This window comes from Haematobia irritans, chromosome 1, assembly GCF_050003625.1.
Source record: "Haematobia irritans isolate KBUSLIRL chromosome 1, ASM5000362v1, whole genome shotgun sequence".
Classification (NCBI taxonomy): Eukaryota; Metazoa; Arthropoda; class Insecta; order Diptera; family Muscidae; genus Haematobia; species Haematobia irritans.
In genome coordinates, this window is record NC_134397.1 from 220,722,607 (window position 1) to 220,734,379 (window position 11,773).

At 35.8% G+C, this 11,773-nt stretch overlaps 1 protein-coding gene and 1 pseudogene across 1 annotated transcript; one reads left to right on the top strand and one right to left on the bottom strand.

The window, feature by feature from the left end:
- Positions 1-785: 785 nt before the first annotated feature.
- Positions 786-1,969, bottom strand: LOC142219479 (uncharacterized). Its single transcript, XM_075288446.1, has 2 exons — positions 1,688-1,969; positions 786-1,528 (listed from the first exon to the last, which is right to left on the bottom strand). The coding sequence occupies exons 1-2, from the start codon at positions 1,907-1,909 to the stop codon at positions 935-937; spliced, it is 816 nt and encodes a 271-aa protein (XP_075144561.1). The 5' UTR covers positions 1,910-1,969; the 3' UTR covers positions 786-934.
- An 8,813-nt stretch (positions 1,970-10,782) lies between these two features.
- LOC142234979 (glutathione S-transferase D7-like) lies at positions 10,783-11,309 on the top strand (annotated as a pseudogene).
- Positions 11,310-11,773: the final 464 nt, after the last annotated feature.

The window sequence follows — 11,773 nt, forward strand, 5'->3', positions numbered from 1 at the left end:
AATTTTAAGGAAATTCTCTATAGAAATAAAATTTTGAAAAAAATTTCTATAGAAATAAAATTTTGAGAAAATTTTCTATAGATATAAAATTTGGAGAAAATTTTCTATAGAATTAAAATTTTGAGAAAATTTACTATAGAAATAAAATTTTTAGAAAATTTACTATAGAAATAAAAGGTTAAGAAAATTTTCTATAGAGAAAAAATTGACAAAATTTTTCCATAGAAATAAAATGTTGACAAAACTTTCTAAAGAAATAAAATTTTCTATGGGCATAACTTTTTGAAAAAAAAATTCTATAAGCATAAAGGTTTGAGAAAATTCTCTATAGAAATAAAATTTTGAAAAAATTTTCTATAGAAATAAAATTTTGAAAAAATTTTCTATAGAAATAAAAAGTTAAGAAAATTTTCTACAGAAATAAAATTTTTACAAAATTTTCCATAGAAATAAAATGTTGATAAAATTTTCTAAATAAATAAAATTTTTATAAAATTTTCTATGGGCATAACATTTTAAGGAGATTCTCTATAGAAATAAAATTTTGACAAAATTTTCTATAAAGATAAAATTTTGAAAAAAAAATCTATAAAAATAAAATTTTGAGAAATTTTTCTATAGATATAAAATTTTAAGGAAATTTTCTACAGAATTAAAATTTTAAGAAATGTTTCTACAGAAATAAAATTTTGACAAAAATTTCTACAAAGATAAAATTTTGGGTTCCCTTTTTTTTTGAGTGTAAAAACATAGTAGAATAACTAAAACAAAAGACTTATTCTATGTAGTGTTAAATCCTTTTATTTACAAAAAAGACTGTCGATAAAATTAAAATCTATTGGATGCTCTTTAAAGCTTACAAACTACGATAATTATTATACCCCCTTTTTATGCTTAAACAAATATCTCTGTTTTTTAAATGTAATTTCTTAAACTACGATCGTTGATCTTCTGCTTGCATTCGAGTTTGCAATTCTTTGTATTTACGAATGGCATTTCTTACAAATTCCGCCGCCCTTCTCACCCGTTCTGGTGTCATTTCTTCAGCTATCATACGGCCCATATCGGCTGCTCCATCACCACGTAAATAAGTAACAGCCTTTAGGGAAATATTACAGAGGGGTGTAAAATTGCAGATAGCAGTGGTTAGAGCACCCCCGAAGACAATCATTGCCAATGCTCCCAATGCGGTCAAAATTATTTGAATGAATGGTGAACGCATAAGGAATGTTGAGATCGTATGAATAACTGTAGCTATATTACCGATTATAGAGGTGGAAACTGCCGTATTACTGGGTGACACACTTGTGGTTATAGCAGGTACCAAGAATCCATCATAGCCGGTTTGTACAGCAAATGGTCCTGGATATACGGGTGTAGGAGCTGCTCCATAACCAGGATAAGCATACGGAGCAAATGCCCCAGCAAATTGTGATAAATATTGCTGGAAAGCTTCAGGTGTTACATAGCCAGCATATATGGAAGGATCAAAGTGTGCGCCTGTACTTGATCCATGATTTTCTGGTAGCTAAATGGTGGAGGAAAGAGGTATTTTTAATATTAGTAATGACGATACGAATGTATTGATGAAGATGGATATACAATTTGTGCCAGTTCTCTTTCTGAGTGATCAGTCGATCTGTATATATAGAGCGGGTACTGGACTAATATGTTTGTATTCACTTACCACATATGTGGCTTCTGGATTCGAATTTGTTGCCTCCTCATCAACTGGTTTAGGGCCTGGAGTTGCAGGTGGTTTACTTTCTTCAATAGCTTCGCTTGGTTCTGCAACGCCATTGGACTCTTCCACTGACACTTCATTTCCCGATGAATCTATGGGGACAGCTAGAACATGGGCTCCTAATGTAACAATGGCTGTAGCATAAAATAATCGAATTGGTCTCATTCTCGTTAAGGATATCACTAGAACTTCACTCTTGAGATGACTTAATGACACTAATGTCTAGTGCTGCAGAGACCTTTGGTATTTATAGGATATTGATTTCTAGCATTCAGATGTTAAAATTTCGTGAAACCATTTTGAACCATTTTATTATCCTTGCAATTTTTCGTGGAATATTCAAATCGTCTTTGTCTAATTTTTTTCACGTTAATTAGTTGAAAATCACAATGCCTTTCATCTACCTGTGTCTTTGATCTACGCTAATTAGAGACACTGTTTGCTGTGCCATTAATCCTTAGCAGGTATACCAAATACCAAAAAGTATATGGAAAATTTCCTCGAATTACTTCACATTTGCATTTCTTCGATGACCAGGTATTTAATGAGTTTCGCCTAAAGATAATACAAATGGAAGTGTATTGCATTTTAAGAAATTTGGTTGTTTATTGTAATAGTACAGTCTTGGTGACATATATGACGGCAAGTGATGCATGCACTAGATGACAATAATAGGCTTGTTTTTCTTTTAGTACTGGATACCCAAACCGTGATGGACTAAAAGAAAACAGAGTACTTGTTTATCCAGGACATGTTCAAAAATGTGCATTACTATCAAGCTGTCAATCAAAGAAAACAAGTGAAATAGTAGTAAATAGTATTAAATATATATACAGTATTAAATAAACAGAATATAACCTTTTTAGGTTATTTAAAAACAAGTATATACGGCCGTAAGATCGGCAAGGCCGAATCTTATGTACCCTTCACCATGGATTGCGTAGAAACTTCTACGAAAGACTGTCATCCACAATCGAAATACTTGGGTTGTGGTATCTTAAAACTTCTTAACATCGTTTTCTAAATTGTGAGTTAGTCCATACGTGGTATATATTAGACAAAAAAGTTATGTATAGTTAAGTCTACAAATAATTACGAATCGATATGGACTTTTGCACGGTACGTAGAGAGCCAGAATTGAAATATGGGGGTCGCTTATATGGGGGCTATATACAATTATGAACTTGATATGGACCAATTTTTGTGTGATTGGAAATCGATTTATCTGAGGGATATATATAACTATAGACCGATATGGACCTAGTTAGGCATGGTTGTTAACGACCATATACTAGCACAATGTACCAAATTTCAACTCACTCGGATGAAATTTGCGCCTCCAAGAGGCTCCAAAACCAAATCTCGGGATCGGTTTATGATTATGGACTGATATGGACCACTTTTGGCATGGCTGTTAAATATCATATACGATCACCACGTACCAAATTTCAAGCAGATCGGATGAATTTTGTTTCTCTAAAAGGCACCGGAGGTCAAATCTAGTGATCGGTTTATATGGGAGCTATATATAATTATGGGCTAATAGGAACCCATTCCTGCATGGTTGTTGGATACCATATACTAACATCACGTACCAAATTTCAACCGAATGGGAAGAATTTTGCTCTTCCAAGGGGCTCTGGAGGTCAAATCTGGGGATCGGTTTATATGGGGCCTATATATAATTATGGAGCGCTTTCGACCAATTTTTGCATGGGAGCTTGAGGCCATATAAAGGGAGATTCTTTTGAGGTTAGGATTTTCATGCATTAGTATTTGACAGATCACGTGGGATTTCAGACATGGTGTCAAAGAGAAAGATGCTCAGTATGCTTTGACATTTCATCATGAATAGACGAACGATCTGCCACAACGTCGAATTTTCAGTGAATGGGCCCTAGAAAAGTTGGCAGAAAATCCGCTTTTTTATCGACAAATTTTGTTCAGCGATGAGGCTCATTTCTGGTTGAATGGCTACGTAAATAAGCAAAATTGCCGCATTTGGAGTGAAGAGCAACCAGAAGCCGTTCAAGAACTGCCCATGCATCCCGAAAAATGCACTGTTTGGTGTGGTTTGTACGCTGGTGGAATCATTGGACCGTATTTTTTCAAAGATGCTGTTGGACGCAACGTTACGGTGAATGGCGATCGCTATCGTTCGATGCTAACAAACTTTTTGTTGCCAAAAATGGAAGAACTGAACTTGGTTGACATGTGGTTTCAACAAGATGGCGCTACATGCCACACAGCTCGCGATTCTATGGCCATTTTGAGGGAAAACTTCGGAGAACAATTCATCTCAAGAAATGGACCGGTAAGTTGGCCACCAAGATCATGCGATTTGACGCCTTTAGACTATTTTTTGTGGGGCTACGTCAAGTCTAAAGTCTACAGAAATAAGCCAGCAACTATTCCAGCTTTGGAAGACAACATTTCCGAAGAAATTCGGGCTATTCCGGCCGAAATGCTCGAAAAAGTTGCCCAAAATTGGACTTTCCGAATGGACCACCTAAGACGCAGCCGCGGTCAACATTTAAATGAAATTATCTTCAAAAAGTAAATGTCATGGACCAATCTAACGTTTCAAATAAAGAACCGATGAGATTTTGCAAATTTTATGCGTTTTTTTTTTTAAAAAAGTTATCAAGCTCTTAACAAATCACCCTTTATTAACACCACGTATCAAATTTCAACTGAATCAGATGAATTTTGGTCTTCCAAGAGGCTCCGGAGGTCAAATCTGGTGATTGGTTTATATGGGGGCTATATATAATTATAGACCGATGTGGACCAATTTGTGCATGGTTGTTAGAGACCATCTAATAACACCACGTACCAAATTTCAACCGGATCGGATAAATTTTGCTCCTCCAAGAGGCTCCGAAGTTCAAATCTGGGGATCGGTTTATATAGGGTCTATATATAATTATTGACCGATATTGAACAATTTTTGCATGGTTGTTAGAGACCATCTAATAACACCACGTACCAAATTTTAGCCTGATCGGATGAAATTTGCTTCTCTTAGAGGCCTCGCAAGCAAATCGGGGGATCGGTTTATATGGGGGCTATATATAATTATGGACCGATGTGGACTAATTTTTGCATGGCTGTTAGAGACCATATACTAACACCATATACCAAATTTTAGCCGGATCGGATGAAATTTGCTTCTCTTAGAGGCCTCGCAAGCCAAATCGGGGGTTCGGTTTATATGGGGGCTATATATAATTATGGACCGATGTGGACCAGTTTTTGCATGGTTGTTAGAAACCATATACTAACACCATGTACCAAATTGCAGCCGGATCGGATGAAATTTGCTTCTCTTAGAGGCCTCGCAAGCCAAATCGGGGGATGGGTTTATATGGGTGCTATATATAATTATGGACCGATGTGGACCAATTTTTGCATGTTCATTAGAGACTATATACTAACACCATATACCAAATTTCAGTCGGATCGGATGAAATTTGCTTCTCTTAGAGGCCCCGGAAGCCAAATCGGGGGTCGGTTTATATGGGGGCTATATATAATTATGGACCGATGTGGATTAATTTTTGCATGGTTGTTAGAGACCATAATCTAACACCATATACCAAATTTCAGTCGGATCGGATGAAATTTGCTTCTCTTAGAGGCTCCGGAAGCCAAATCGGGGGATCGGTTTATATGGGGGCTATATATAATTATGGACCTATGTGGACCAATTTTTGCATGGTTATTAGAGACCATATACTAACACCATGTATTAAATTTCAGCCGGATCGAATGAAATTTGCTTCTCTTAGAGCAATCGCAATCCAAATTTGGGGGTCCGTTTATATGGGGGCTATACGTAAAAGTGGAACGATATAGCCCATTTGCAATACCATCCGACCTACATCAATAACAACTACTTGTGCCAAGTTTAAAGTCGATGGCTTGTTTCGTTCGGAAGTTAGCGTGATTTCAACAGACGGACGGACGAACATGCTCAGATAGACTCAATCGAATTTCACCACGACCCAGAATATATATATACTTTATGGTATTTCGATGTGTTACAAACGGAATGACAAAGTTAATATTCCCCCATCCTATGGTGGAGGGTATAAAAAGTGCGGGAAATGACCAACCATAATACACTTATTATTAATAATTAATAATTAAAAATAGCAATGAAGACTAATATCCTTGCCTATGGTCGTATAGACACACGTGTGAACATTACGTAATATTCAATTTAAACCAGCAGAACTACCTTACAACCTACTCAACAAGTGGGTTAGTAAAACATAAAGTCAGTCAAGCATACGGTCACTACAATGTTTTGGGTCTGTTGACCCCCGATTCATTAAAGAAATACGTGGCTAAAGTAAGCAGAATAGAATATGAACCGCCGAGTAAATTGGACGGAAAAAATTGCTTCCATGGAATGGTGGGTGGGTGATTAAGGGTTTAAAGAGAATTGATAATAGTCCTTATGGGTTAGTGTGGAGAGAGGTCACTAAGCTATTGAAGTGAAAGACCTCAATTCAATGATAGACATCATGAGATATTCGTTATTAAAAGTGGACTATGGTCATAAGATACTATCCAACTGGGAAATTTGCATCCGTTTGTAACTTTTAGCGGCGATAAAACCTCTCTCGTTAGGAACGGTTTTCGAATATGTATACAGTGGCTCAGTGGACCATTTTCATAATGGTCCACTACACACAAAGAAAATTTCATTAAAAGTCAGCCAACGAAAAATTTTCATTGATATAACGAAACGTTTTCATTAATGCAATGACAATATTCGTTAATAGTACGAAACGTTACATTGATTTGCAGAAAATTCGTTATATTAACGAAAAAATTTTGTTGTATTAACGAATTTGTTTCATTGGCTGACTTTTAACGACACATTTCGTTAATATAATGAAATTTTTTCTATTAGTGTAGTTACAAAACTATTGTCACACTAATAATTTTAAGAAATCAACACGAATATAACTAAAAACTAATTAAAATAGTGAGGGTATGATATTTGCATAAAAAATACACAAAATATTTATTTCAATTCCATAATATTTTATGCTTTTCAAAGCTTTATACGAAATAAGAAGAAAATTCATGTTACTGTGAAAATGGTCAACAATACAAATCTGCTATAAATAACGGTTCTTTTTCGTATTTTTCTTTTTGGTCAGCTTTATTCATATTTTATTTACTCTTCTATACTATTTTGTGGCGAAACAAGCAGTGATATAATCTATTTCTCCAAACTTTGATACATATTTCAAAATGGGTCGCCACACTACGGTTGAGATGCGAAACTTAATTATTGAGCACTATAAAAATGGTAAAAGTCACAGAGATATAGCGCAAATAGTTAAAAAAGCACGCACAACAGTGGAAAATATTATTCGCCGATATAAAATTATAGGATGTGTTATAAATAAACCGAAATTCAGCCCAAAAAAAGCTTTTTAACAAACATCAAGAAAGGTGGATAGTGAAGCAAATCAAGGTTAACAGGTTGGCTGATAAGTCCCCGGTCTGACACATAGATGGCGTCGCTAGTACTAAATGCACATTATTTTTATTTAGTACCAACCTTCAAATGATTCGTGTCAAAATTTGACGTCTGTAAGTCAATTAGTTTGTGAGATAGAGCGTCTTTTGTGAAGCAACTTTTGTTATTGTAAAAAAAGTTGAAAACAAGTATATACAGCAGTAAGTTCGGCCGGGCCGAATCTTAAATACCCACCACCATGAACCAAATATTAGGGTTTCCTTTGAAATTTCAGGAGGGCTTGAGGACTTGAGGACACAACCCGAAGATAAATTTAAAGATTTCACCTATGAGGACTATATCAGATTCTGGATTTGTAAGAACCATTTTTGTTTGAGGTTTAGAGGAATCATTAACATCTCTTGTAAGTGTGCAAGAAAATTATAAAATAACGTCTTGATTTGAAATCTTAAATCTGTAGAAGTAAAATCTGGAAATTTTACATTGAGTTTCAAACAATTTTCATGATCAGTGCGCCTTCTACACCCTCAAGAAGTGAAGTCGGTCTATATGGAGGCATTACCAAATGGACCGATAAAAACTTAATCCGATACACGTTTTTGTGAGCCTAAAATACCAGAATATTTACAATTTCAGGCATATCAGATAAAAACTACGGTTTCTAGAAACCCAAGGAGTTAAATCGGGAGATCGTTCTTATGGGGGCTATACTAAAATATGGACCGATACTCACCATTTTCGGCACACCTCTTTGTGACCCGAAAATACGTCTAGATTTCCAATTTCAGGCAAATAGGATAAAAACTTCGGATTCTAGAAGACCAAGAAGTAAAATTGGGAAATCGGTCTATATGGGGGCTATACCAAAATATGGATCGATACTCACCATTTTCGGCACACCTCTTTATGGTCCTAAAATACCTCTAGATTTCGAATTTCAGACAAATTGGATAAAAACTACGGTTTCTATAAGCCCAAGACCCCAAATCGGGAGAACGGTCTATATGGGGGCTATCCCAAAATATGGACCGATACTCACAATTTTTGGCACACGTATTTGTGGTCCTACAATACCTCTAGATTTCCAATTTCAGGTAAATTGAATAAAAACTGCGGTTTCTATAAGCCCAAGAAGTAAAATCGGGAGATCGGTCTATATGGGGGCTATACCAAAATACGGACCGATACTCACAATTTTTGGCACACATATTTGTGGTCCTACAATACTTCTAGATTTCCAATTTCAGATAAATTGAATAAAAACTGCGGTTTCTATAAACCCAAGAAGTAAAATCGGGAGATCGGTCTATATGGGGGCTATACCAAAATATGGACCGATACTCACAATTTTTGGCACACGTATTTGTGGTCCTACAATACCTCTAGATTTCCAATTTCTGGTAAATTGAATAAAAACTGCGTTTTCTATAAGCCCAAGAAGTAAAATCGGGAGATCGGTCTATATGGGGGCTGTACCAAAATATGGACCGATACTCACAATTTTTGGCACACGTATTTGTGGTCCTACAATACCTCTAGATTTCAAATTTCACGTAAATTGAATAAAAACTTCGGTTTCTATAAGCCCAAGAAGTAAAATCGGGAGATCGGTCTATATGGGGGCTATACCAAAACGTGGACCGATACTCACATCTCTTTATGGTCATAAAATACCTCCAGATTTCAAATTTCAGGCAAATTGGATAAAAACTACGACTTCTATAAGCCCAAGACCCCAAATCGGGAGGTCGGTTTATATGGGGACTATATCAAAACCTGGACCGATATAGCCCATCTTCGAACTTGACCTGCCTGCAGACAAAAGACGAGCTTGTGCAAAATTTCAGCACGATTGCTTCATTATTGAAGTCTGTAGCGTGATTACAACAGACAGACAGACAGACAGACGGACAGACGGACATCGTTATATCGTCTTAGAATTTCTCCCTGATCAAGAATATATATACTTTATATAGTCGGAAATCGATATTTCGATGCGTTACAAACGGAATGACAAACTTATTATACCCCCGTCACCATTCTATGGTGGTGGGTATAAAAAGGAATTTCGTGTTTTGATAAAATACCGTTTTCTGAAGGGGAAAATACGGTGGAAGCAAAAACTTGGCTTGATAATGAGTTTCCGGACTCTGCCCCAGGGAAATCAACAATAATTGATTGGTATGCAAAATTCACGCGTGGTTAAATGAGCACGGAGGACGGTGAACGCAGTGGACGCCCGAAAGAGGTGGATGAGGTGAATGACCGTAAAATGAAGTTGATCGAGATAGCAGAGGCCTTAAAGATATCAAAGGAACGCCCGAGTTTTTCCGTCGATATGTGACAATGGATGAAACATGGCTCCATCACTACACTCCTGAGTCCAATCGACAGTCGGCTGAGTGGACAGCGAACGGTGAACCATCTCCGAAGCGTGGAAAGACTCAAAAGTCCGCTGGCAAAGTAATGGCCTCTGTTTTTTGGGATGCGCATGGAATAATTTTTATCGATTATCTTGAGAAGAAAAAAACCATCAACAGTGACTCTTTTATGGCGTTATTGGAGCGTTTGAAGGTCGAAATCGGGCAAAACGGCCCCATATTAAGAAGAAAAAAGTGTTGTTCCACCAAGACAACGCACCGTGACACAAGTCATTGAGAACGATGGCAAAAATTCATGAATTGGGCTTCGAATTGTATTCTCCAGATCTGGCTTCCAGCGACTCTTTCTTGTTCTCAGACCTCAAAAGAATGCTCGCAGGAAAAAAATTTGGCTGCAATGAAGAGGTGATCGCCGAAACTGAGGCCTATTTTGAGGCAAAACCGAAGGAGTACTACCAAAATGGTATCAAAAAATTGGAAGGTCGTTATAATCGTTGTATCGCTCTTGAAGGGAACTATGTTGAATAATAAAAACGAATTTTGACAAAAATAATGTGTTTTTCTTTGTTAGACCGGGGACTTATCAGCCAACCTGTTTTTATTATGTATATGAATTAACAAACTTTCGTATATTATTTTTGTTCAAAACTAATTAACAAGCTTAACATATTTATTTTAGTTGTTTTGTATAATTTCATTTATTTCTTTGACTTTTTACATTTAAAGCGTATTGTCACTAGTGGACCATTTTCACTGTGATCCACTGTATGTATATTAACGACGAATTTTTTGGTTTTGGTGTAGTATCAGGCAACAATATCTGTCACGGTTTCAAGTGAAACAGCTCAGCAGTCACCACATATAATCCTACTGTGTGAACACCTCAACACCATTTAATACAAATTGAATTAAGGTGTTTTATATAATTTTCCTGTGTTTGTCTATTACTATTGGCCAATTTAAGATTTTATTAGAAACTACAAAAACGTATACACAATGTGTATTACACATCTCTTGCCCATGTTTCACTAAATCAATTTAGCTTCATTTTATTGCAACGGGTCGCCCTAATTTTATTTTAAAAAATTGAAGTTTATTTTGAGTTGCTCAAAAGCCTTCGGGTCATTTCTATTTCAATTATGCCTACAGAAGAGACAACACACATTGTTAAAGAATTTGTCTATTGCCTTTTGATTAGAGGCGGCACAATGACTCCTACACTTTATTATCTGCCACCAAGTCCGTCGCACCATTTCGTTATTGGCTAAAATGTTGAAATTGCAACTTGACTTGAACATTATGAATGTATTGGATGGTGAACAAATGAAATCGGAATGCTTCGAAATGAATCCTCAAAATTGTTTGCCAACTTTATACGACGATGTCTTGGTGTTATGGGAAAGGTGAGTGAATGTTTTAAACAATGGCCTTGAACGACATCTTCCAGGGTCGGCCATTTCCGAAATGTTTACAAACCCAATTAAATGATAATGAAAAAATGGTTGTGGGATTTTATGTTTGTTGCAATCGTGCCATTTTATTCTACATGGTAGCACCTTTTGGCAAAGATGATGTCCTCTATCCGAAGGATTTACGTGTAAGGACATTGGTGGATAAACGTTTAATGGTTGATCTGGGAACATTGTATCAACGATTGGTGGAGCATTATGGGAGTAATTAACCATAAAAGTAATCGTAATAATAAATATTGTTTTCATTGTGTGAGTTTAATTTCTTCATGTGTTTTTAAAAAAGTGCTACACCCAGAAAAAAGTGCCTTCGAAACTAAAGGAAAAAATTTTCATCAATATAGTTTATCCATTTTATTTCCATTAAGGCAAATTTTTGTGAAAAATAATAAAATTTACTCGTTTCAGTAAAAAAATCCTAAACTGTAAGCAGTTAGGAATAGTTCATTAACTAGAATAAGGCATGGAATTTTACTCATACTATTTTCTTCGCTGGGTATAAGAATTTACTACTGAAAAAGAAAATTTTATTCACCGATAACAAAGCATTCGTAAAAATAAACAAAAAACGAACTAAAACCAAGTTTCCTCAAAATTAGTAAAATTTCTTATAAAATGATAATTGCGACTTCCTTTATAATAGAAAGTTTTTCATACATACGAACACCACTTGGCA

Excerpts from the sequence above, each read along its gene's own strand:
- LOC142219479 (XM_075288446.1), bottom strand. The coding sequence starts at position 1,909 with ATGAGACCAATTCGATTATTTTATGCTACAGCCATTGTTACATTAGGA. Across the intron at positions 1,529-1,687 it reads ATCCAGAAGCCACATATGTG|CTACCAGAAAATCATGGATC; the intron begins GTAAGTGAATAC and ends TCCACCATTTAG.